This window comes from Eptesicus fuscus, chromosome 12 (genome assembly GCF_027574615.1).
Source record: "Eptesicus fuscus isolate TK198812 chromosome 12, DD_ASM_mEF_20220401, whole genome shotgun sequence".
In the NCBI taxonomy this organism is placed as follows: domain Eukaryota; kingdom Metazoa; phylum Chordata; class Mammalia; order Chiroptera; family Vespertilionidae; genus Eptesicus; species Eptesicus fuscus.
The window spans coordinates 10,704,823-10,731,437 of NC_072484.1; the positions used below are offsets into that span (position 1 = coordinate 10,704,823).

General features: G+C 49.4%; 2 protein-coding genes across 2 annotated transcripts in view; one reads left to right on the top strand and one right to left on the bottom strand.

The window, feature by feature from the left end:
* The first annotated feature begins 206 nt into the window (after window positions 1-206).
* On the top strand, window positions 207-9,039 carry SPATA2 (spermatogenesis associated 2). Its single transcript, XM_008141167.3, has 3 exons — window positions 207-335; window positions 5,655-6,098; window positions 7,147-9,039. Exons 2-3 carry the CDS (start codon window positions 5,763-5,765, stop codon window positions 8,365-8,367), a joined length of 1,557 nt encoding a protein of 518 aa, XP_008139389.1. The 5' UTR covers window positions 207-335; window positions 5,655-5,762; the 3' UTR covers window positions 8,368-9,039.
* Window positions 9,040-21,028: 11,989 nt separating this feature from the next.
* The window catches only part of SLC9A8 (solute carrier family 9 member A8), a 68,918-nt gene continuing 63,331 nt past the window's right edge, over window positions 21,029-26,615 (bottom strand). The window contains exons 15-16 of the mRNA XM_008141166.3: window positions 24,561-24,707; window positions 21,029-23,569 (exon numbers count right to left, since the gene is read on the bottom strand). Coding sequence (XP_008139388.1) covers window positions 23,462-23,569; window positions 24,561-24,707 — 255 coding nt within the window. The 3' untranslated portion in view covers window positions 21,029-23,461. The remainder of the gene's footprint in view (window positions 23,570-24,560; window positions 24,708-26,615) is intronic.

A 26,615-nucleotide genomic window follows, 5' to 3' on the forward strand; every position in this document is an offset into this window, starting at 1 on the left:
GGGTCCTGGCCCCAGCCGGGGTAGTGCCTTTCGGTCGCTAAAGTGAAATTCCGCCGTTTCTGTGCTCGCTCTTCTGCCTTCCGCTCCTTCCTCCGTTGCCCGTGGGCATCGGCCTTTCCCGGCCCAGCGCGCAGCCGCGGCCCGGCCTCCCTTCGGACCCGCCTCCGAGGAACGTCATTTCCTGGCCGATTGTTTCCGGGTCGCCGCTTGCCCCGGGTACTGGTCTCGAGCCCCTGCAGCCGCCTGGAGCGGCCAGAGCCCACCCGGCCCGGTCCGGCGGCGCCCGTGGCTCTTTCTCGCTTCCCTCGGCCGGGCGTCTTCGGGGCAGTGGCGGGGTAAGTGCGGGGGCCGCGACGGAAACAGCCTCTGGGGTTTTCCCAGGCGGAGGGGAGCGTTCGTCTCGGCGTCCAGGGAGCGGGGTCCCCACACGCACGGCGGGAATGCCGGGCGGGCCCGCCTTTTCGGCACCCCGGGGCCCAGCTTGTCTTCTGGATCCCGGCTCCCCCAAGGACTGCTCGGCAGACACCTAGGACCAGACATGGGTGGCTCAGGGCAGTCAGGAGGACCCCTCGTTGGCATCTAACCGAGGAGGAGGACATCCCAGTTCCACCGCGAGGCAGTGACGGCGCAGTGGTCCTCAGCCCAATTTTTGGCGGCTGACTTGGGTTTGTACTCACTGTGTGACCTTGGACAAGTCACTGAATCTTCTGAGCCCCAGTTGCCCAATTAATTAGTTAACTGGGAGTGAGCTTGCCTGTTAGGACTGTACTAGGGATGAAATGAGCTAATGCTTGTGAAGCACCATCTCTGGCATACAGCAGGCGTCGCATAAATGATAGCTGCTGTCAATTCATTCACAGGCCCGTGGGGAGGCCCCGAGTTTGGGTCTAGGTTTTTTTTTTTTTTTTATACCACTGGTGTGGCCTTCCAAGGTTACCAGGCTGGGAATAGCCGCCGCCAGCTTCTGTCCCCTGCAGGGAGGGGACACTGCTTCCTCCAGAGCCCCTCGGAGAGGCAGCTGCCGCCAGGGAAGTCCGATTTCAGCACCGCCGGGGTTATTTTCAGAGGTTGGGAAGGCCTCTGTCTCTGATTTTCTCTGGAATCTGGTTGGGGTGTGGGGACCCTCTGGTCTTTAACAGCCAGTGGAAGCTGTGTAGGATATGTCCCCAGAGCCTCGGGCTTGGAAACGAGTGCAGAGGAGTGGGGTGAGGAGGTGAAAGGGTTGAACTGCTCTGGCCTCGCTGCTGCTAGAGGCTGAGGGAAGTCTGAGCCCGCTGAAGCTAGACCAGAGACCTGTAAACCTGTGGACCGGGGCAATGCTGGGACCAAAATAGCTCCTGCTGTGCAGGGAGGGGGCGCCTTCCTATGCAGCTTGGGGAATGTTTCTGCTTGAATGGGCCAGCTGAGGTAAAGCCAAGCTATTGCTTTGCTTCCCAGAATCATTTCGGTTCCCTTCAGTGGGGCTTTAAACAGCTTAACTTTTCCTTTGTGATGTTTAAAAAATAATAATTAAAAAGCCGCCGCCTCCCTGACTGCAATATCTATCTCTTCACTGATTTGCTTTTCACAAGAGGCCTAGGTTGTGCCCCTTTTGAAAAGCAAATCAGTGAAGTGCTGACCAAGCCTTTTGGCTCTGAGCACCTGCCTGACTTTGTTAGGGATGTTCATTGCCTGTTTTTTTTTTTTTTCCGCCAGACTGGCACGTCTTGGCTTTCCAGTCCTTGGGTTGCCTGGAGAAATTAACAGCTTCTGTCACTGTGCTGTCTGGTCTGTAACCACACTGTTTTTGCAGTGAGCATGTTTTCGGTTCTTGCAGAGTGTTGGAAATAAATTGCTGGTTCTATGCTCGGAAAAGACACCTGCCATGACCAGCTATAATGCAGCCTGTATTCTCAGAAAATGTAATCAGGACGGATGATGTCAGCTGCTTCACCACTGGCCAGTCTCTGGCCAGCCTCTTCCCTTGGCCCTTGAGCTTACATCATAGAGCTTCCAGCCACATTCTGTGTGGGAAGATGTGAATTTTGCTACTACAGGAATTTTGGAACTCAACTCTGCTCTCCCTGCCATAGGGCCTTCTAGCTTAGCTGAGCCCTTTCAAGTAGAGCTGTCCAGCAGACCCAGCTGACAGCTTTGCTTAAAAGCAGTGCAGCTGAGAGCTTGAGCCAGGATTTTGGCATCAGACGAAGGTTCAGATCTCAGATCCACTTCTTAGCTAGCCTTGTGACTTAGGACAAGTGACTTGGCTTCTCTGAGCCTCAGTTTCCTCTTTAACCTTGGGGCTGTCCTGTGGATTTCATTGAATTACATTGAGCTTCAGGGCCCTTATATACTAATCGCTTGGTGAATGGTATTAATTTTAACAATAAATGAGATAAATGGGAAAAAGCACAGGCGTCAGGATTGGCCAACTCAAATTCAAATAAAATGCAGCTTTGATTTGAAGCTCTGTTGGGCAGATTGTTTAATGTCTTGGTTTCCTCATAGCATTATTACTTGGTTTAGACGTGATGATGCAGTTGAAGCAGAAAGCCCAATGCTTAGCACATAGGACCTCAATAATTGTTTGTTTTCTTCTCTCCTTTCCTTAATTATCATTTAGCAGTCATTGTCTTTCACCTTTTTTCTCACTACCTAGGTTGGTTCAAGATTCTTCTTAGATGGGTTTTCATCCTTGACTTTAGGATTTTGAACACCAACTAGGCTATTTGGATCCCTTCCCCTTGTTTATTGTTTGCTAGCAACAAACAAGGGTGTGGATGTGGTGTGATTACAGAGCAGCAGATGCAGAGCTTGAGGGTGGCTGACTTTGTAAAAAAAATAAAAATAAGAGCCCTAGCTGGTTTGGCTCAGTGGATAGAGCGTCGGCCTGCGGACTGAAGGGTCCCGGGTTCAGTTCTGGTCAAGGGCATATGCCTGGGTTGCGGGCTAGATCCCCAGTGGGGGGCGTGCAGGAGGCAGCTGATCAATGATTCTCTCTCATCATTGATGTTTCTATCTCTCTCCCCTCTTCCTTCCTCTCTGAAATCAATCAAAATATTTTTAAAAATAAATAAAAATAAGAAATCATCTTCTAAGGGCTCAAGGCTGACTTTCTTGGATGAAAACTCACAGCAGTGTTTAGGAGGCTAGATGTCCCTCTGTTTAAATTGTTCTCAGGTACCAACAAGCAGTCCTTGGGACCAGAGGCAGGATGGAAGCTTTCCTTAGATAAATAAAAAGTGACAAATGCATGTGGGTTTCTGTTAGCAAGGACAGTGATGTCTTCTCTCAGGTTGCAATACAATTTTGTTTTCCAAGAGAACATACATAGTTTGATACTAGACAGTAAAGTCTTTCAACTAGAATTGAGGGCAGGACTATGTCTTCTCAACTGCTGTTCCTACCACCTGGTATCCGCCCACACTGCCTCCAGCCCAGGGCCTGGCACGAGGTAGGTGCTTCGTAAAGTCTTGATGAACTCAGGAATCATGGGGTGGTGGGAGCACCTCAGGCTCCAAGTCAGAAGGTCAGGCTTGGATTCTTGAGTCCACCTTTTTCTAACCCTGAGCTACTTAGAGCACATCCTGTCACGGAGCTCTGCTCCTTCTCTCTCCAGTTGATCGCCAGGATTCTTGGGAGAGCTAAAGAAACTAAAGGCATCATGATTGCTTACATCCTCTGCATCGTTCATTTAACCTGTTTTATCAAACATTTACTAAGTGCCAGGCTCTGTGGTAGGCAACATGGTGAACAAAACAGATGTATTGCCTTTGTGGAGTTTACTGGGTAATGGGGGGAGACAAAGAGAGGAAGTTAGTAAATGAATAAATAAGGGTGATAATTTCAGATGGTGACTATCCCAGGATGAGTGGGTAAAGAAGGACTAGGAAGGTGGGAGTTACTGAGCTGGGGTTGTCAGGGACGGCTGCTATTTGAGCTGAAGCCTGAATGAGAGAGCCGGCTATGGGAAGAGTCAGAGGAAGAAGATGCAAAAGGAACATGTGCCAAGGTCCTGAGGTAGAAAGGAGCTTGCTGTATTTGAGGAGCAGACAGGTCATGTGGGTGGAACTTGAGGGAAGGGAGAGACTGCTATGAGAGGTGAGCAGGGGTCTGACCATGTAGAGCTTTTGACCTTGGTCGGGGTCGAATGCCATTTCCACCGCTAGGAGCCTCCTTCACTCAGATAGCAGGTATTTCTAAAGCACATGCCCTGCTCCCTGCACCCATGGAGCTGTGGTCAGGACAGGCAGGGCAGGTGAGTGTGAAAATGCACATCTACCCTGTCAGATTTGTCTCACTCTCATCTTAACTTCCTGAGAAAGCTTGGCATCTTGGGGGGTATAGTACCTTCAGACACAGGAATGGCTGCTTGTCTATCAAGGTCTTCTTTTTAGCCAGCATACTGATTGCATACAATCCTCCCACCAACTCTGGACTCTGGATACTATATTTTTCACATGAGAAAACTGAAGCCCAGAGAGGTTGAATAATTTGCCAAAGTAACCTAGAAAAGCAGACCCAGGATTCACTCCCAGGAAGCCTTGCTTTGGAATCTGTTTGTCTCCCCGTGCCATATTGCCCACCCCTGGCCCTGGCAATATCTCTCAATAAATCCAATTTGCTCCCAGCATTGTGGCATCAAGAATATTGCTGGATCTGTAAATGTGCTACTAACGGGTGGCCAACCAGACAGCAAGAGCGTATAAATGGTGTGTGTCCCAGCTCAGAACATTCTCTCCTCTCCCAGCGGAACTGTAACTGCTCGTAAGGTAAAGGGGAATGCAGGCCATCACAGGCAGATAGAAGCACTCTCAGCGGCCAGCGGCCAGCAGCCAGCGTGGTCTCTTTTTAAAATTGCAAACAGGATCATGTCCTACTTCCCCTTGCTTTGAACTCTTTAGGCAGGTGCTTCACAGGGCTCTTGGAATAAATACAAAATTCTTAACGTGCTTTTTGAGGCCTTGGGGAATGGGATGCTGCATTTGCTGCAGCTTCATCTCCCCTCCTCTCACTGCTACTGCTGCAGCCGCACTGTAGGCGTGCTTCTGTTCATAGCCAAGCTCTTTCCTTCCTGCCTCAGGAAAGCAGGGTGTGGTGGTTACAGGCATGGACTTTGGAACCAGATTGCCAGGTCTCTCATCTCAGATCTGTTTCTGAATAGTTTTGTAACTTTCAACAAGTTTCTTAGTGTCTCTAAGTCTCGGTTTTTACATCTGTAAGATGGGGATAACAGTAGTATCTCTCTCCGAGGGTTGTTTGAGAAGACAGAATGTGTTAGTACGGGTAGGTACCTGGCACGCAGTAAGCACTGATAGTGTTAGCTCAGGGCCTTTCTCCCTTCTGACACCTCTGCTGTGACACCCTTCGTCCACCTCTTTGCCTGGCACACTCCTCATCTTTTGGGTCTGTCACTGCCTCAGGAGGATTTTTTAACATGACTCCTCCCCACAAAACCAGGTTATGTGCCCCTAATATTTTTCATTTGTGAGCTCACCTGTGAGCATGTAGAACATGTTCAGTAAATGTGCTGAACGAAGGAGCAAAATGGGGCCCAGGGCTGGTGGTGCCCACTGTACTTTGGGCCAGTTCTGTGTTTTGTTTTGCCACAGCAGCCACAGCTGATATGTGGACCATTGCAAGGGATGACCTGCTTCTCGTTCTTCCCCTTCCAGAACACTCCGCTGGTCCAGGCGGGCAACATGTTAGTGCTTCTAGCCATGTCCCTGCCTCTAACCCAGAGGCCATGGAGGAGATAAGGTAGCCCCTCATCCCTGGATCTGATGGGGAAGCCCAGTTCAATGGATACAAAATATAAGGATGACTTATTTCGGAAGTATGTGCAGTTCCATGAGGGCAAAGTGGACGCCACCCCCAGCAAGCAGCGGCCTGGCAATGATGAGTACCTGCGGGTGGCAGCCTCGACCTTGCTCAGCCTGCACAAGGTGGATCCCTTTTATCGGTTCCGGCTGATCCAATTCTATGAGGTGGTGGAGAGCTCCTTGCGCGCGCTGAGCTCCTCCAGCCTGCGGGCTCTGCACTGCGCCTTCAGTGTGCTGGAAACGGTGGGTGTCAACCTCTTTCTCTACCCATGGAAGAAGGAATTCAGAAGCATTAAGGTAAGGTCTAAGGTAGGGCCCTCCACACTGGTCTCCCTTCTGCTTTCTTGTCCCTTCCAGTCCGTCCTGCGAGGGCTTGTGCCAGTTTGATCACATCCCTCCTCTGCTTGCAGACTCCCGTTTCCCACCGCCTTTGAGATAACAACCAGAATGACCCCCAGGACTTCTCACCTTGCCTGTCTGCTTAACGTCATCTTAACTGGGTCCCACCCCTGGCAGCTCACATCTGCTGCTGGGAGGTTAGAAAGGCAGGCAGCACCCAGGCTGTGTGGAACCTTGAGGCCCAGGGCAGAGGGCCTGGATTTATCCTAAGTGGATTGAAAAGCAAGGCGGTGCCAGGATCAGTTTACATTTGAAGAGAATCCTCTGGCTGGTGTATGGGCAGTAGACTGTATGGGCAAGAGTGGGGCAGGGAGACCATTTCGGAGGCTGCTGTAGAGGTCCAGTAGTAACAGAGGAGTGAGGAGGATGAATCAGGGAGAGAATTCTGAATCATTCTGAAGGTGTGATGGCTCAGAAGGGTTTTCACTAAGTCAGGGTCTTAAGTCTGACATAGAGGGGGGGGCAAGAGTAGGTTTGTGAGGATGTGAAACACAAGAGTTTATTCTGGTATTATTATTTATTATTATTTTCCACATGAACAATTTAAAACCTACTTTTGCCCCACCTATATTCTTCAGACCTTTTATAAATGCCAGCAAGGACTATTCTCATTGCTCATCTGGCCCTGCTTCTGATCCTCGTTCCTCACTGAGTTTGCCCTGCTCCTCTCAGGGAGTAGTGCTGTGGTGCCCTGAGTAGAAAGCTAATTGAAGGCTTTGCCCCCTATGCTTAACATAGGAGTGGTGCGCCATTTCCCTCACACCAGGGCGCTGAGTTGTTGGTCAGCATTAGCCTCTGCCTCCTGTAGTGAGAAGCTATTGGGATCACTCCCTTCCCTTCCTGTGGTTTCCTGCTTCCAGTTCAGACTTGGATGTGCTGCGCTTTGAGGCAGTCTCCCTTGTGTGTCAGAGAGAAAGTCTTGCCTCTTTGTCCCCCTTCCTTCTAGACCTACACGGGCCCCTTCGTTTATTATGTCAAGTCCACGTTACTGGAAGATGACATCCGAACCATCCTGAATTACATGGGCTACGTGCCTGAGTTGGGGACTGTGTACAAGCTCACAGAATTGGTGGAGACCCTGCAGGTGAAGATGGTCTCCTTTGAACTCTTTCTGGCCAAGGTGGAGTGTGAGCAGATGCTGGAAATCCACTCCCAAGTCAAGGACAAAGGCTACTCCGAGCTGGACGTGGTAAACGAGCGCAAGAGCAGCGCAGAGGATGTGCGGGGCTGCTCCAGCGCCCTGCGGCGGCGGGCTGAGGCCCGGGAGCACCTACCTGCTTCAATGGCTCGAGTGGCACTCCAGAAGTCGGCCAGCGAGCGGGGGGCCAAGGACTACTACAAGCCGCGTGTGACCAAACTCTCGAGGTCAGTGGATGCCTACGACAGCTACTGGGAGAGTCAGAGCCGGAAGCCACCCCTGAAGACCTCACTGAGCCTGCGGAAGGAGCCTGTGGCGGCAGAGGTAGGGGATGACCTCAAGGATGAGATCATCCGCCCGTCCCCCTCGCTCCTGACCATGTCCAGCTCCCCCCATGGCAGCCCTGATGACCTTCCATCCTCCTCCCCCAGCAATGGCCTTGGCCTGCTGCGTGGCACGTACTTCTCTGCTCAGGATGACGTGGATCTCTACACCGACTCAGAACCTAGGGCTGCATACCGGAGGCAGGATGCCCTGCGACCGGATGTGTGGCTGGTCAGAAACGATGCCCACCCTCTCTACCACAAGCACTCCCCCCCCACCAAAGAGTCCACCCTATCCAAGTGCCAAAACTGCGGCCTGTCCTGTAGCTCCTCCCTCTGCCAGCGCTGTGGCAGCCTGCTCCCCTGTCCCCCAGCCTCCAAGCCCGGCACCTTCCCCAGCAAGTCCTCCACCCATGACAGCCTGGCCCATGGGTCATCTCTGAGGGAGAAGTATGCGGGCCAGAATCAGCTGGTGCACCTCCACTCAAAATCCAAGTCCTCCACCACAGCCACCTCCCGCTGTGGCTTCTGTAATCGCCCAGGTGCCACCAACACCTGCACCCAATGTTCGAAAGTTTCCTGTGATGCCTGCCTCAACGCCTACCATTATGACCCCTGCTGCAAAAAAAGTGAGCTGCACAAGTTCATGCCCAACAACCAGCTGAACTACAAGTCCACCCAGTTCTCCCATCTCGTGTATAGATAAACTGGGCCTTGCACCTCCCTGCTACAAGGGCTACATCACTGATCTTTCTGGTTTCATGGGGAAGAAGTGTTAATGCATTGATCTGGGAAGCAGAGGACTGCACTTGACCATGTAGGTGCCAGGGATCTGGGTCAGCTGCACCATGTGGGAGTTCACTTAGTAACTAACATATTTCAGCTGATGGCTGCTTTGTCGCCTGACAAGGGAGAGGGTGGCACTTCCATTCAGATTCATTTTTGCTAATCTCTCCATCCCCCCTCCCCCTTTTTTTTTTTTTATAAAAAAGAGGATTTCTATCTCTGGGATTCTTGCCACATCTACCGTTCCCACCACAAAGCCAACTTGGACTGGGAAGGGCCCTCCAGGTCACTTCCTGGATCGGTGAGCTAGAGGCCTGTTGGCTTGTGAAATGAGCCCTCCTGCCACACTGGGCCTCTTCCAATGGCTCATCCCCTTTGCCACCCCCTCCCCAAATACAGTATTAGCTGAATGTCATCCTGTGGCCACCACAGCTCAGTTCAGCCCATGGCGTTTGTGAACTTTGCTCCAACACATTGAAGTGTGGACCTTCAACAGCAGGACTCCCCCTTTCTGTTGTTTGCACATGCCCCTCTTACTGTACTGTAAATAGGTAATTTTTGAAGTTTATTTTTAAATAAATATTCAACTTGCTGTGCGTTTCAAAGTGGTTAAAACATTATGTAGCTATTTATAAAAATGCCCGGGTTCTTTAGTCTTCCAAGGGAGTATCTCATGCCCTTCTGTGATGTGTCCTCCACTCACTGCAGTGAAGGTAGAGCAGAGAGTGTGGGGGCAGAGGAGGCACAGAGACAGTATCCCTGAGTCGGTGGAGAACCACTGTCTTCCCTACAATAAATCTCTATACACCTACCTCCAGTGTGCACTTCGGGGTTAGTGCGGGCCAGGAGGCCGGTGCACCTGCAGACTGTGATAACCTAGTGACGAGTCAGGACCCTCACCTGCGGATCTACAGCCTGGTCTTTGCCACTTGCCGAGTGTGAACCTTGCACTCCAGACTTCTTCAGTCTTGCTTCAGAAGGAAACTCATTTGGGATTTCCGTCACCCCTCCATCTCAGTCCTCTTCTCTTCACCTGTTTCCAGGACTCTGCAACATTTGCGATCTTTGCACTAAAAGTGGGCAGGAGTTGGCGTGCACCCACCAATAGGTGTGTCTGGAGATTCTCGGCTGAGCCTAAGCACTTCCAAACCCGAAGGCCCTTTAAACTCCTCATGTGAATGACTCACCCCTGGATTTTCCTTTTGGGGTGCAGAGCAGGAGTGGGGCAAGAGTTTGAAAATAAAACTGGTTCCTTGTGAAATAATAATATATTCTAGCCATAAATGTTTGTGATGTACAGAATGTTATAGGAATTTACATTCAGTGGGTTTTCTGGTGGAAGGAGGTATTCAGCTCTTGAACAAATTTAAATCTGGCTGAATCCTGAGGCCACTGTGAATTTGCTGGTGTTCTTCCAACTCAGTTGAGTGATTTTAAGGTTTTTCAAATCTTCTATGGCTTTTTTATATATCTAGTAGATCAGATGTAGATATTCAATGTGTATGTAAAGCTGAATTTCAACTAACTTTATTACTAAGACCGCCCCTTTCTGGAGCATTCATCTTTGATGTTCTTCCTTTCCACATTTCAGAAGTGTTAATGCCTGTCCCACTCCTGAGAGCTCTAGTTTTCTAGTTTTCCATTTCCAGATCACTCCAGCACTACAGTAACTCTTAACCAGCCATGATGCCACGTAACTTATGCAGTGGACAAAAGCAGGAATGGCTAACTTGTTCTCAGAGAGAAAGTCCAGTATTTGTATCATCACGGAAATACCGTGTTTGTGGACTGGAACAGGAACTGCTCTGACCATGCTCCTCCTTGGTGTGTGTCTTACTGTATGAAGTTGCTGTGAGTGAGAAAGTTAATTATATGCTAATTTAAAAATGCAGATGTTTTGCATTTGATTTCTACCAAGGGTTGAAATGTTGAGAGATGATTTAAAGAAAATAAAGTGTCTTCCATTATTAAATAAAGTCTTTGTGGTTTTATGTCGCCCTTCCCTGCTGCTTTGAAGTTTGAGTGCTCAATTTCCCCCCCTCAAGCTATATTTAGTTCTTTAATAACATTTTCTTCTCCATGAAACTGACAAATAATAAGAGCCAGCATTTGAGTGCTTATACTGTGAGCTAGGCACTCTATATGCCGAGACTTTACATGCTAGATCATATATAATAGTCTCAACACTCCTATAAGATTACAGATGGGGAAACAGGTGTACAGAGTTCAGCCATGTTGCCCAGGAGCAATTACTGTTGGTGACTGACAGGCATTAAATAATACTTGAAGGATGTAATGAAAAAAACTAATTCAATTTTTAATTCTTTCGATCCATTTAAATGCCTCAAGGAGGAAGTCAGTTTAATGCTGGCTTGTCTTTAACAAAGAGGAAACAGGCGTCAGGCTCATAGCCTTTGGCAAAATCTTAGCTAGGTTTTCAGTTATCTTTTTAGTATAGGTGTACTGGTTTTCCATCTACAGCAATGATAGGAGATTCCTTTAAAAATAAATTTGTGTTTTTTAAAAAAATGACGGTTGACTCAAAAGCAAAATATATGGCAAAAATCTTAAGGATGGTATATGAGCGGCTATTTGGGGTGACCTGTGCCCACGATGCTGAATCCACTGCTGGGTTGGCCCCACACGGTGGCTCAGTTGCAGGGGAAGAGACTGAACGGGTTTCTCCATTTCAGGCACCGGCTGAACCAATATCCAGGCCTTGGGCCATATCAAGGCCCAGGTGCTGGGTGTGGTTTTAGCTATAGCATAGGAACTGGCGCCCACCATCCTGGCTGCCAGGAGCAGCAGCTTCCTAGAGGTGAACACCCAGCCTGGGAGAGCAAAGGAAGCCAGACACTTGCTTCTGCATCCAAAGTGGAGTAGAGGCTTCCAGCAGATTGCTTAATTTGTATATGTAAATGACAAGCATATTTAAACATCATCAGGCCCACCAGATGTACATTAGCTCTGCTGCCAGCTCCGAGCACCCATCTGTGGCACCCACATGCCTGTACCAGTGTCAGAGGGATGAGATCTGCAGCAAATTGAACCCTGATCTCCATTCACCCCTTCTCCCTTGATAATGGAAGCCCTGATTTTCAGAAATGGCCATCCAGAATAAAAACGGCCTTTTCCAGCCTCCCCTGCAGCCAGGCATGGCCATATAACTGGTCCCTGGGATACAAAAGTGCTTTGTGTGGCTTCTAAGATGTCCTTCCTACCCTGCTCCTCCTCCCTGGCTGGAGAGGCCATGCTGGCTGGAATGGAGCAGCTGCATGAAACTCAGGTGGAAGCCAAATGAAGAAGAGGGTGGGACAGTAGCTGGAAGGGTTGGGTCCCGGATGCTATTATCTTTTTTAAACCACATTTTTTCCACTTGCTCTTTTAAAAAACCTTTTAATTTACCAAAGAAGTATAATGAACCTCCATGTGCATTGAACTCAGCTTTAGTGGTTCAACAGTTTCCAAGTTGTGGCCAACCTGGTTTCCTCTCTACCTGTCCATCCACATCCCCACCCCTGAATTCCTTTGAAGCAAATTCCAGACATCTATTTCACTTGTGACTATTCCAGTATGTGTATCTAAAAGATAAGGACTTTTAAAATGTAGTACCATTATATCTAAAATTTTATAGCAATTCCTTTATAGTGACGAATATCCAGTCACTGTCCCCATGTCTAGTTGTCTTATAAATCCACTACAGGCCTGGTGCATGAAATTAGTGCATGGGGCAGGGTGTCCCCTCAGCCCAGCCTGCACCCTTTCCAATCTGGGATCCCTCTCACAATCCAGGACTGCTGGCTCCTAACTGCTCACCTGCCTGCCTGCCTGACCACCCCTAATTGCCCCCCCTGCCAGTCTGATCACCCCAACTGCCTCTGCCTGCCGGCCTGATCGCCCTGCCTCCCTGCCGGCCTGGTCGCCCCTAACTACCCCCCCCCCGCCAGCCTGGTTGCCCCCCCTGCCGGCCTGGTCGCCCCCTGCTGGCCTGGTCACCCCTTACCCCCCCTGCCCCCGCCGGCCTGGTCGCCCCTCACTGCCCCCCCATCCCCGCCAGCCTGGTTGCCCCTCACTGCCCCCCCCTGCTGGCCTGGTTGCCCCACACAGCCTGCTCTTCAGTCATTTGGTCATCCCTCACTAACCCCCCTGCTGGCCTGGTAGCCCCATGCAGCTTGCTTTTCAGTCATTACTGTGAGGGCATCCTGACCAATTTGCATATTACTCTTTTATTAGTATAGATACTTTAAAAACAGTTTGGCCCTGCCGGCATGGCTTAGTGGTTGAGCATCCACTATGAACCAGGAGGTTACCATTCGATTCCTAGTTGTCAGGGCATTTGACCAGGTTGCAGGCTCGGTCCCCAGTATGGGACATCCAGGAGGCAGCTGATCAATGATTCTCTTCACTGATGTTTCCTATCTGTCTCTCCCTCTCCCTTCCTCTCTAAAATTAATAAAAATATATCTATATAATAAAAACCTAAGCGACCATTATGGCGGAATGACAAGAACGACCAGTCACTATGATGCACATTGACCACCAGAGGGCAGATGCTCAATGCAGGAGCTACCCCTGGTGGTCAGTGTGCTCCCACAGAGGGAGCGCCGCTCAGCTAGAAGCCAGGCTCATGGCTGGCGAGCGCAGTGGCAGTGGAGGGAGCCTCTCCCGCCTCCAAGGCAGCGCTAAGGAGCAGTGAGCTGAGTGGTGAGCAACAAGCAGGCGGGTGGTAAGGAGCGAGGGATCCTGGACTGCGAGAGGATGTCCACCTGCTGGCTTAGGCCCGCTCCCTGTGGGGAGCGGGCCTAAGCCGGCAGGCGGATATCCCCAAGGGCTCCCAGACTGCAAGAGGGCACAGGCCAAGCTGAGGGACCCTCCTCCGAGGGCACGAATTTTGTGCATCAGGCCTCTTAAAAAAAAAAGTTTGTATCAGGTCCAAATAAGGTCTCTACATTGCAATTGGTGGATAGCTCTTTATTTAAATTTTTTTGTTGTTGATTTCAGATTGGAAGGGAGAGGGAGAGAGGTAGAAACATCAATGATGAGAATCATTGATTGGCTGCCTCCTGCATGCCCCCCACTGGGGATCGAGCCCACAAGCCGGGCATGTGCCCTTGACCAGAATTGAACCCGGGACCTTTCAGTCTGCAGCTCTATCCACTGAGCCAAACCAGCTAGGGCTGGTGGATCGCTCTTTAAATCACATTTACTCTATAAAATGTCCCTATAGTGTATAGGGGCCCCATCTTTCTCTTTGCCTTGAAATGTATTTGTTGAAAAAACCAGAATGTCCTTTAGAGTTTGCCAGAGTCTTCATTTTGCTTATTGTAGCCCCTGCTGTTCCTATGTTCTCTCAATTTCCTAAAAATTGGTAGTTGGCTCTTCTTTCTTTCCAATCCCTTACTGATTACAACAGTAGAAAAATAAACATTTCTTATGAGTCAGGGCTGATGCTTCATAAATAAGGGGTGAGAGGAAACAACTTAAGGCCTGGTGGGACTTACTGCATAAATAAGGTCTGGGCCCTGGACGGGCTGGGGGTGGGTCCAGGTTCTCAGAGGGGCAGGTCTTCACTGGCAACACATTTCAGGTGCCATGTGAGGAGGCAGAAGAGGTTGAAGGTGACAGAGGCCTCAAGGCAGTCTTGGGACTCCTTCTTCGGGGCCTTCTGGCGACAAAGTCAGTGGCAGAGGTCGTCCCAGGGGTTGGGTCCTGCTGTAGGCTGAGCCGAGAAACAAACCTGGAGCTCAAGAGTGGCTGTGGCATAGCCTGTGAAGAGGTTGATCCAGGACACCCCCCCCAGGGACAAGTCAGCCCAAGGACCTTCCACAGTAAGTTTAGCCCCCAGGGCCAGAGGGTGTTCCCACATCTGCAGCTGCCTCAGGACTTTGGTTCTGGGGAAGAGGCGAGAGATGCAGCTCCAGTCATTCAATAAGAACAAATCTTCCAAGCTTTCATTGGCTTTCTTGAAGGCTTCCAGTTCCCACGGTAACACAGATTGAAACCCCTCCTGGTTATGGTGAGCTAGGAAGTAGGGACAGGGCCTGCTCTGGCCAAGCCCAGCACCAGGACCCAAGCTGGTAGCCATAGCTAAATCTCAAGTGCTTCCCCAGCCACATGGCTCTGCTTTTAGCCAGGCTCATTGGGCAGTCCCAACTGATGTAAGTAAAAAAGTAAATGGCCCGGCCAGTGTGGGTCAATGGTTGAGCATCAACCCATAAACTAAGAGGTTGCTGGTTTGATCCCCGTCAGGGCACGTGCCTGGGTTGTGGGCTTGATCCCCAGTAGGGGGCGTGTAGAAGGCACCCAATCCATGATTCTCATCAGTGTTTCTATATTTCCCCCTCCCTCTCTCTCTAAAAGAAATAAAACTTTTTTTTTTTTTTTTTTTTTTTAAGAAAAAGCAAGTGGAAATTGGCATCTCTAGTTTAACTGAGAAGTCATGAATGAGTGGGGCCAGGTGAGCCTGGACCTGTGCCAAGAATGGAAGAGAAACGAAAATTTAATCACAGGGGATAGCCTGGTTTCTGAGAAGCCCGTTTCTGGAGAATCTCCAGTTTAGGACTGTGGCCTTCAGCTAGCTGACTTTAGAAAGCCCCTGATTGAGGCTGAGGCAGGTGGCGGGATAGGAAACTGGAGGACTCTCATAGTGGGGCAGGAACTGGGATATCTGGGTGAGGCTGCCTGCGCAGCAGAGAATTGTTTTTGTAATTTTTTTTCAGATTACCCAATTGTTCGTGTGTAGAAAGCAACTGATATTTGTGTGTTGATTTTTAATCCTGCAACTTGGCTGAATTCATTTATTTTATTTTTTTGTAGAATCTTTAGGATTTTCTACATATAAAATAATGTCATCTGAGAATAGATATAATTTTACTTCTTTCCAATTTGGATGACTTTTATTTCTCTTTCTTGCCTAATTGCTCTGTGGCATCTCACCTTGTTCCTGATCTTAAATGCTTTCAGTCTTTGCCGAAACCAGTTTGGCTCAGTAGATAGAGCGTCGGCCTGCAGACTCAAAGGTCCCAGGTTCGATTCCGGTCAAGGGCATGTACCTTTGTTTCGGGCACAACCCCAGTAGGGGGTGTGCAAGAGGCAGCTGATCGATGTTTCTTACTCTCTATCCCTCTCCCTTCCTCTCTGTAAAAAATCAATAAATATATATATATTTTAAAAAAAGCTTTCAGTCTTTCATCATTGAGTATGATGTTAGCTGTGGCACATACATTTTCACATATAGCCTTTATTATGTTGAGGTAATTTCTATTTCTAGTTTGTTGAGTATTTTTATCATGAAAATGTATTAAATTTTGTCAGATGTTTTTCTGCATCACTTTGTTCTTTATTCTGTTAATGTGGTTTATCACATGGTAGTTGACTTTGAGCATGCTCAGATTTGGGTTTGAACCGTTTGGTAAGAATACTTCATAGATGCTGTTTATTTCATCAGGAGGCACATGTTGCCCCATTCTCTCCCTTTGGGATATTAACAGCTTAGATCCATGATTTTATTGGACGTTGCAAAATGGAGATATTCCATTTCTGGTGTTCCTTCTTTGGCAACTAGAATACTATAAAAAGAAACTTCCCTGTGTTGATGTGAATCTACACATGTGATAAAATTGCATAGAACTAAACACACATACACACAGGAGTACATGTAAAACTGGTGTAGTTTGAACAAGGTCTATGGATTGCACCAATGGCAAGTTCCTGATTGTGATATTGTACTGGGGGAAACTGAGTGCAGGGGTCATGGGACCTTTCTGTACTATTTTTTGAAATTTATTTAAGTTAAAGAATCTTCCCTCATTTACTGTTTGACTACCCGTGGTATAGAAAAGGCAGGACAAATGCTTAATTCTTTCTTTTTTAGTTTTACTTAGAATAATGAGTTGATGCCTTTGAATCCACCAGGAGTGACTAATTTTTAATTATTACGAACTCGTTGATTTCAGGATATTTTGTGTTTCAGTACATTATTATTGTTATTGATACTCAAATTTCCACCCCCCCCCTTTTTTTTGTTAATTCTTACCTGGGGATATTTTTCCATTGGTTTTTAGAAAGAATGGAAGGGAGGGGGAGAGACAGAGAGGAACTTCAATGTGAGACACATTGATTGGTATGTGCCCTTGAATGGAAACAAACGCGTGACTCTTTAGTCCACTGAGCCAAACTGGCTAGGGCTCAAATTCCCATCTTTAGCCAGTAGGAACCTCCTCAAGCTGGCTCCTGCATCCTGACATGACCCTGAAATCTCTGATTGCTTCCTATCTGGTATGAGAGGGTGCTTCAGGTCCATCTTGTACATGTCCTGCCCAAGTCCTGGAATCAGATGTTTCTCCAAAGAGCCACGAGTCCTTTCACTGTGCGATGACATTTGGAGACCATATTCTGAGCACTCGGGGCTGAATGCCACTGGGTTGGTCACTGTTTCTAGGTGTTTTCAATGGGCAGAGGTAGGAATAGGTTGACAATTTAAAAACAACAACATACAAGACCACATTTATACTTTAAATTAGAATTCAGGACCACAGAGTTTTCACTTAACCTCATATGTCTTTTTCTCCCCACGCTAAGAATCCTGGTTCTCAAAGACTCCAGGGAAGCCACTACTAATTTTGATTTTGTCACCAAGGATTAAAGCTAATCTTGATTGATGTGAGGGCATCATGGGCCTGGGATGGCCCTTGGAGTGTCTGTTATTCCCAGAGCTGGGGCAAAGTACTGAAGTCAGAGAGCATGAGAGCATTTGCAAGTTTGCACATATGCTGAATTGGTTGCTCACTGCTCTATTAGGAAATGAAAAATCAGGGACACAGGTGAAGCCAGGGTGGGTGAAATGTGTTTTAAATGCAGTTCCTCACTCCCCGCCTGCCCCCTCCCCCCGCACCCTAGAGGGCCCAGGGTCCTGGTGTTGACCTTTCCAGCCTTTCTTCACACTTCTGCTAAGTTGTCCGCATCCCTGAGCACCACTGTTCCACAGCGTTGTTCTGCATGGTTTTGTATGTACTTCCTATCCTGCATTCTTCCGCAACTTGCTTTGAGCTGCAGATTGAGTCTGAGATTTATCTGTTAATATGTTAATTCTGGTTTTGTACATTTGTCCATCCATTCTTAACTGCTGTATAGTATCCCACTACATTACTGTGTCACAGTTTATCCATTCTCCTAGTAACAATCATTTAGCTTGTGTACAACATCTTGCTATTACAGATATTCTTGTAGGTGTCTCCTAATGCATGAATAGGTAAGAGGCCTGGCCAGTGTGGATCAGCTGATTGGAGCATCATCCTGTACATGAAAAGGCTGCAGGTTCAATCTCTAGTCAGGGCACATACCCAGGTTGTGGGTTCATTCCCTGATCGGGGTGCATATGGGAGTCAACCAATCGATGCTTCTCTCTCACATCTCCCTTCCTCTGTCTCCCTCTCCCTTCCTCTTTCTCTAAAATCTCTCTATATAAAAGCCTTGGTGACCGAACGACCCGTCAACCAGTTGCTGTGACGTGCACTGACCACCAGGGGACAGACGCTCAACACACAGGATTGGGCTCCCTCCTGTCTGGATTGGGCCTGCGGGGATGGGGCCAAAACTGGCTATCTGACATTCCCCGAGGGGTCCCAGATTGCGAGAGGGTGCAGACCAGGCCTAGGGACCCCACCGGTGCACGAATCCATGCACCAGGCCTGTAGTCAATAATAAAAAAAAAAGTGCTGGCTGGTTTGGCTCAGTGGATAGAGTGTTGTCCTACAGACTTAAGTGTCCTGGGTTTGATTCCAGTCAAGGGCATGTACCTTGGTTGCAGGCTTGATCCCTGCCCCGGTCAGGGCGCATATTGGAGGCAACCAATCAGTGTGTCTCTCTCACATCTATGCTTCTCTCGCTTTGTCTCACCCTCCCTTCCACTCTAAGAATCAAAGGAAAAATATCCTAGGGTGAGAATTAGCAACAACAAAAAATAAAGAAAGAGAAAAAGAATTTCTCTAGGGTAGGCCAGGGGTAGGTAAACTTGTTTTGTAAATGACCAGATAGTGAATATTTTCAGCTTTGTGAGCTAAGAGAGAGAAAAAAAAAAGTAGGTACTTAAATAATTAGAGAAAACAAGTTTTAAAAAATCCAAAACTTTATTTATGGACATTGAAATTTGAATTTCATATAAATTTCATGTCATGAAATGTTATCCTTTTTTTTGAAAAAAATTTTCAAACCATTTGAAACTGCTGCTTCAAAGCACGGGATACTTAAAGGCTTTTGATAGGTGTCCCCACATCGTCCTCCAAAAAGATTGAACCAGCTGGCCCTCCCACCAGCAAGTAAGAGTTCACTTTGCCACAATGTAAACCAACCACATTTTTGTGGCCCTCTTTTTTTTTTTTTTTTTGGTAAGCAAAGCCCTATTTTCTTCCCCATTTGCATCAGGGCATCATCTGAAAACTGCCTGTGTGCAGAGGGCTGCTGGTCCCGTCTGTCCCCAGGACCAGGCTGATGCTAAAGTCCCCAGGTCCCCCATCACTGACCCATCTTCCTCTCCACAATCTGAAGCCCATCAAGAAGAGCAGCAAATCATTTCTCAGGAACCAGGTCCTAACAAATGCCCCTCACAGCTTACATGGGGGACGGCAAAAGAATAAGCCTGACCTTCCAAGTTGTCCTTAAAATAAATAAATCCTTCATTTTGACAAAGAAAATTGCTTTAAAAAAATTACAAGATTCTGCCCTGGCTGGGTGGCTCAGTTGGTTGGAGCATCGTCCCAGGTTGCGGATTTGATCCCTGGTCAGGGCACGTACAGGAGTCAACAAATGAATACATGAATGGGTGGAACAACAGATCAGTCTTTCTTTCAAAATAAAAACAAAAACCCCACATGCTTCTGATTCACCTTGAGGACAAATCAAGCTTTGCAGGAGCTGTATTTGGAGAAAACGTTAAAGCCTTTGTTAAACCAGAAACCTCACAGCTGTCCAGCAAGTAAGGAGACTTCTCTGGCTGTGCCCCGTTCCTTAGAGCAGGGCTGGGACTGTGGGAAGTGAGCACCAGGAATATGCTAACAGGCTCTTCCATGTGGCTGAAGGCCCACAGGTGACCTGCATATCCCCATCATCCCCACAACCGCCCTCAAGCACTCAGCTCGCTCTCACCCTGACTTCAGGCAGGTCCTGCAGAGTGACCTGGGAGAACACCAACTCCCGTTAAGAAAGGCTAAGTTGTTTTTTTCCGTCTGGGATAATGCTGGCTGGGGTGGGAAAGGATGAAAAACAGGATGGGCCAGTGAGATAACTGGATCAGAGGAAATTAGAAAGTCTTTCTTCTTTTGACACATGGCCAGTGAAGTCCCTGAATATCCAACTCCAGCCCTAGCCAGTGCGGCTCCATTGGTTGGAATGTTGTCCCGTGCACCAAAGGTCTCGGGTTTGATTCTCTCCCTCTCCCTCTCGCTTCCTCTTTCTCTAGGATTAAGGAAAAACATATATTTGGGTGAGGATTTAAAAAAAAAATCTTAACTCCATTTGTGTGAGAAATGGCAGGAGCCTAAATGGAAGGGGGAGTGGCTACTTTTCCCCTTTAGGCCTTTACTCTGACGGTGGTGTTTTCATTGAAAACATACGGCCTGGGGCCTCGGGAACTGGGCTCCTGTTTGAACAACTTCTTAATGATTCTGGCTGCTATATCAGGAACATTTCAGATTTGATTTTCTACTTAACAACCAGCAGGAGAAACAGATGCCTGCATTCTAAAGGGAATGGGGGAAGGATCTCTTTTTTTATTTTTTCATTTAAAGTTCTAGTCAATGGCAGAGCATTGCTGCTGAGAGATTCCTTCTCACACTTGAATCAGGGATCAGTTCTAAGAACAGATCCACCCCAAGCCAGGCCTGCAGCTTGATGGCCATGACTTGGCTGAGGAGAAGCTGGCCACCACCCTGCCCACCCTGACTCTCCCACCAAAGCAGAAGTGGGATCCTGTCCGTGGCTACCCCACTGAGGACTTTGCCAAATGTGTGGGCACTTGTGGGAATGTGGAACTGAGACCTTATAGGCCAAGTCTTGCTGATGGCATATCTGATGTGGGTTTTAAGGAGAGAAGGATTCCCACTCACCAATCTTTCTGCATTCCACTCACACAAAGGAATCTGCAGGCAAATCACGGCCTGTCTGGGCTGACTTGGGGGAGTCGGGCTGCCAACATTCTGGGCCAGGCCTTGCCCCTTGGCCTCACAACAACCAGGGCTTGGTCAACATTCCCACTGTGAAAAGAGGTGGCTGGCCTGGGGGTGGGAGGTCTCAGTTTTGCCTCTAGGCCGAGGGTCTGAGCATCAGACTATGGAACTGAGCCACCTTCTGCCAGCCCAAGCTTGATCTCTGGAGACCTAGGAAAAGCCAGTTCCTTTCCCCAGCTCCACAGGACAGGCATGTCTTCTGTATTTTCTGGCTAAACGGCCAGCTTTCCCAAAGGCACTCACTGACTTCACAGCCTTCACCTCACTCTAAAGTTTACCTTCTCTACATGCTATATATAGCTCTCCTGTCCATGGCCTAGACCTAAAAGAAAATAAATATGCAAGAAGTCAAAGTTATGCTGGATTTTTAAAATCTAGGCATTTATTACACCAAATAATATAATTATTAGATACGCTAAAGGTAGTAGACAAAAGCAATTTTTTATTCTCAGGCAAATACATTAGAAAAACCCACCAGAAAAATGCCTCTCTATGGGCGCCTGCCTGTTCCAAAGATGACCAGCCAGCCAGCCAGACTGCTGAGGAACAGAGGAGGCCCACAGGAGATCCAGACCAGCGCTGCACCTGCCAGGAAAGGTGCCCCATACCCCATAGCCCAGCCTTGGGGACCTTCCACCAAGTCCCCCACGCACTTCTCTACCACAGTGTCATTTTCAGGTCTCAGCTAAAAGTGGGAGCCAGGCAGGACCCGGTGGCAAGAAGCAGTCTGAATCAAAAAGAACCTGTTTTCATTGCTTACTCTATAAAAAAATGTTATGTTCCTGGCAAGATATTGAGTTTGCAATGCAACTTCACCTCTGAGATCAGACCCTGAGTTTTAGGGCAGGAAGTAAATTACTTGTGAGTTGGGAAATGAGAGAACAGTATGATCCCTGCCTATCCCCCCACCTCATGTGGACTAAGGTCTCTCCCTCTTTGACCTCTTCTCTTTCTTTTCCACTAAAAGGAAATAAGAAAATTATGCACATATTACTCCTCCAGTGGGAGTATCAGGTGGAGTAAAAGAATCCTGTTTGGCTCAAATTATTGGGTTAAAGGGGGAAATTACAAAAACAAAGATGATCATATTTTAGCTCTATAAAGTACAAATTTACTTTTCATGCATAAAAAGACACCGCGTGCTTCCTGCCTGACTGGCCTTACAACTTACACTTCTGGGGAAAGGGAAGGCATTAGGAAAGGGGCCTGGCCTTGTGGACGGGACATGAGTCCTGAAGGGTCCCAAGGTCAGTCCTTCCTGACCCAGAGTCATGCTGCCTGAGGCAGAAGAGATGGACACATATTTGCTGCCAGCCAGGGCCCATGCTGGCCCACTGGGTCCCCACCGAGAACCAAGCACATGCACATGATGCATTAAATCAACCAGAGGGTGCTAAGTCCTAGCTCCAGCTGGGACCCTGAGCCACACGTGGGAATGCCAAAACAGCCCATAGATGGGCAATGGCAAGCAGGTACGAGGCTTGTTAAATCAGGGCAGGTGAGGCGCGGATGTGAGAGTCACTAACTCCACATCATCTGGACATGATTGGCAGCTGCTTGCCCTCAGAGGCCCGGGGCCAGGCCCATGAAGTCAGGGCGGGGTGTGTATGAGAGAGAGTGTAAGCACTCTGTGACAGAATGGGAGGAACAGGTCCTGGGGTCCCAGTGGCTGCTAGGGATTTTAGGTGGGGATCGGATGCATGTGAATGCAGGCCACTGGGGAGGGGGTGGCAGGCTCTGGCCTGTCTCCATGCTTGGGCGAACTGGGACCCTGGCATGGAGGTCAAGTGGGACCCCAAACAGTAGAGACTTGGGAAGAGGAAATGCTGATTAGCTGTGAAGGTGGCAGCAAGTAAACAGTGGGCAGACCCCATGGAGCCCAAGAAAAGGGGCCTCTGGACACACAAGGACACTGAGTAGGGAATCAAGGTGAGGGAGGTGACTGCTAGGCTCTCACCACTTTGTTCAAGTGCAAGAATTTCAATTCAGAAGTTGCTGGCCTGATTAAGCACTGTACCGCTAGATTTGTCCTGTAGAGGGCGCTCTGACACCAGAAAATAGGCTCACTCACCCCAAAACCAGGGATGCAGTTTCCAAAGGGGCTCCAAAGAAAGGCCTGTGCCTACGTGCTGGTTACCAGTGTAAACATTCACAGTATTTCCAGAGAAGGCAGTGGCTGCCTGTCACCCAGGGAGACAGCCTTCGAGGTGCCAGTCAGAGGTAAAGAAGAAAAAGGTCAGTTTTTCTTTCTCAGGGTGTGCAAGCAACATCACAAAGGGGAGTGTGAGGTTTCCAAGGTTTCTGGGCCTGGCACGTAGGTCAGAACTGCTGATGCTGAGGCCCAAGACACCTTGATGATGATAAGGAAACTGGCAGCTGGCTCCTCACCCTGCCCGTCCCTAGGGTCATGATGATGGCGTTAGCTGGGAATGGCCAACCAGCGTTCCCCCGAGGACACCCAGTCACAGCAGCTTCCACAACAGGATTTCTCCTCCCAGGCACCTGGGCTGGACAGATGACTGTTTGCCTTGGCTGCAGAAGCAAAAGAAAACATTTACCTGCACAGGTTTCCATCTAATCTGCAGGCTGGGAGTGACGCTGTGAGCAGAGCTGGCTGGGTGAGGAGTGGGAGATGACACGTTTCAGAAGCCAGCTGGCTTGGATGGTCCGGGTAAAGAAGGCAGCACCTTGGCTTCACCCTGCTTTCATCTTCCTGAAGAGGCTGCCAAATGCACGCACCTCAGGGGCCCTTGCTGGGTGTCCATCCCGGAGACGTGGGGAGGCCCTGCTCGGTCACAGCAGCTCCTGCTCCTCGTCCTCAGAGCCAGAGGGGCCCTGGCGCACCTCCTCGTACCACTTGTTGGTGAGGGTTTTCATCTGGATGCGCCCGTGGTGGAGGTCCTGAGGCAGAATACAAGCAACCCAGTGGGTCAGGGTCAAGGAAAGGAGAGGAGCTGCTTTGTACCTCGTGTGTGTGTGTGTGTGTGTGTGTGTGTGTGTGTGTGTGTGTGTGTAAGGGAGGAGGGGATAGGAGGCAGGGTACAGAGCCATAAGCAATTTCAAAGTGTTAAGTAACTGAGCTGGGGTTCTTCTTTGTGGGGGTGGAGATAACAGGAGGTGTCACTCAGAAACAGGAGGAGTAGGAGGCAGGATGGCATGATGTTAAAAAACAGTGGCTCTGGAATCAGACACACTCGGGCTCTACTCCCAGCTTTGCCTTGCACTGGTTGCGTGACCTCAGGGGGCTACCTTACCTCTCTGGGCCTCAGCTTCCCCAGCTGTCAAGTGAGATAACAGCTGCATCTGCTGCATGGGTTGTTGGGAGAATGAACCGAAGCAATCGTGAACACCATTTGGTGTGGCACCTGGCTGGTAGTAAGAGCTTACGTATAGCATCGTGACTGTCAGAGGAGGGAAATGGGGCTCGGAGACAAAGGGGGGCTACAGCCAGGAGAACCACACCCCAAAGGCCTGCATGGGGCTGGATGACTGATTCAGCAAAGTAGGTTCAAGCTGGTCCCCATTAGACTGCCTGTCACCCAGAGACTGGCAGTGCTGCAAGGATGGAACAAGAGCTTGAGCCTTGGGACATTGCCTGCGGCCCTGGCACGTCTGAAATTCCTCAGCTCAGATTCAGTAGCTGATCAATGTCCCGAGTCTTATCATCCAGGAAAAGCAAACTGTGTTAGCAAGTCTATTATTAAACGAGCACTAAATCCGGTAGCAAAGGAAAAACAGCAGATGGGATCCTGGGAAGGAGAGCCAAGTGGGAGGAGGCAGCCTGGCTGCCTGTCCCCAACACAGCATGTGGGCCTGCCCTGTCCCCCACTCTTGGCCTCTGAGGGAGGAAGGCAAGGGACCCCTGGCCATGTGGCCCTGGCCTGTGTCCCACCTCCTGGGTCAGCCGCCGTGTGAAGAAGGGGTTCAGGTACTTGACATCCAACCACAGGAAGCCTTTGAGGTCCTGCCGCCGGATGTAGTGGGCTTCGTACTCCTCCTCGGTGAGCTCCGACAAGTGCTCCGACTCCACTGTGTTGCCCTGCGGGGGAAGGAAGGCAGCTGAGGGTCAGTGGGTGGGCTGACATCTTCCTGGAAGCCCCCACACCACCCAGCCTGCCTAGCACCCCTTCACCCCTGGCCACCAGTGTCCCCAACCCTAACTGCACTTTCTAATCAATGCAGTGTGTCTGTGGGTAGCAAAGGGCTTCCTGGGAGCCTGTAGGGAGGTAGGGAGGTTTGTAAAAACATGATGGATACCCAGGAATAAATCAGAATTGTGAATACATCAGAAGTTCTGGGCTGGGGCTGGGCTTGGTTTGTGAGCTTCTGGATTTTAATGTGCAGATCAGTGCCAGGGAGGGAAGGGCAGGGTAGTGGGAAGACAGGAGACATACAGACACAATCCCAGCGGGAACCAGAGAGGAATGAAGAGAATGACTACACATGGCGCAGAGCAGGTCTGGAAGGCAAGTAGGTCTCAGGTTCACTGATCTCTACTCAGCCCTGCTCCAGGCCTCTGCAGAGCCGACCATACGGGTTGTGAACAGTGTTTGCTACTTTGCTAGAGGAGCTACTTTCCAGCCACAGTCAGCTAACTGGGCCTCCACTGGGGAGCCCTGGCATCTGGTGCAGGTTTGAAGGGCTTGAGAATCCACAAAATGCTGGGCCCACTTGCAGAGCTGATTTAGGAGGTCTGGGGTGGGGCCCAAGAATCTGTATTCCTAACAAGCCCCCAGTGATGCTGCTGGTCCAGGAGCCCCACCTTGGGGGCCATTGGTGGAGACTGGTAGTTAAGAGTGCAGGCTCTGGAGTCTGTGTGACCTTGGCTGTGTGATTTGGCCTCTGTGTGCCTCAGTGCTCTCATCTGCAAAATGGGCATAATGAGAGCCTCTGCTTCCTGCTGGTCTGGGTGACCTGAGACGGTTAAGGAGCCTCATGCACAGTGCCAGTGCCACAGGACATTCCTTGAACAGCATGTGCTTCCTCTGAGCAAACATCCTGCTTCTACTAGAGCCCAGGGTGGTAGATTCACCAAGTGTGGCTGTAGGATCAGCACCTGGCAACCTGTTAGAAAGGCAAATTCTTTCTAGCCCCACCCAGACCTGTTGGACCCTGGAGCCCTTCACCAAGTCTGACCCCACTGAAAGGTCTCAGAACCTACACTAAAACTTTTATTAAAAGCAAAGTTTGGCCCTGGCTGGATGGCTCAGTTGGTTGGAGCATCGTCCCATATACCAAAAAAGGTTGCGGGTTTGATCCCAGGTTAGGTTAAGTATGGGAGGCAACCGATTGATGTTTCTCTCTCACATTGATGTCTCTCTCTCTCTCTCTCTCTCTCTCTCTCTCCCCCCGCCCCCTCTATCCCTTCCACCCCCTCTCTTCCTTCCTCCCTAAAATCAATAAACATATCCTCGGGTGAGGATTAAAAAACAACAACGAAGTTGGTGAGTCGGGGTGGGGGAGAAAGACCACTGAGAGGAGGAAGGTTGAGCAGCCCAGCGTGAGGTCATCTGAAAGTTCCTTTCCAGCAGCGCAGAGACTAGAGGCCAAGATCTGCCCAGACCTGGACTTTCAGAGGGAGAAGTGGGCACATCCCCTTTCCCTGTCTCCTGGTTGAGGATTGCTGTGCCATCCAAGACTAATTCAAGTGACTGATGGCCTCGAATAAGGCAACTAGAAAAAGATGCATTTCTGGAAATTCCTTTGGGGGAATGGTGGGTGCACAGAGGTGAGAGGAGAGACTAGGGCGGCCTTTGCTTCTGTCAGAGTCTGGCTCAGCACATGGGGCCTGAGGGGGACACAGGGCAGGGAAGGCATGACCACAGCTGACTTGGGAGGGGCGGCCTACAGGCAGGAGCAGCTGCCAGGCAGGAAGGTGGCTTGGAGGAACAGAGGTGGGCAGTGGTATGGGGGCCTCAGGTTCACTGCAGCTGGGCCCTGGGCACCT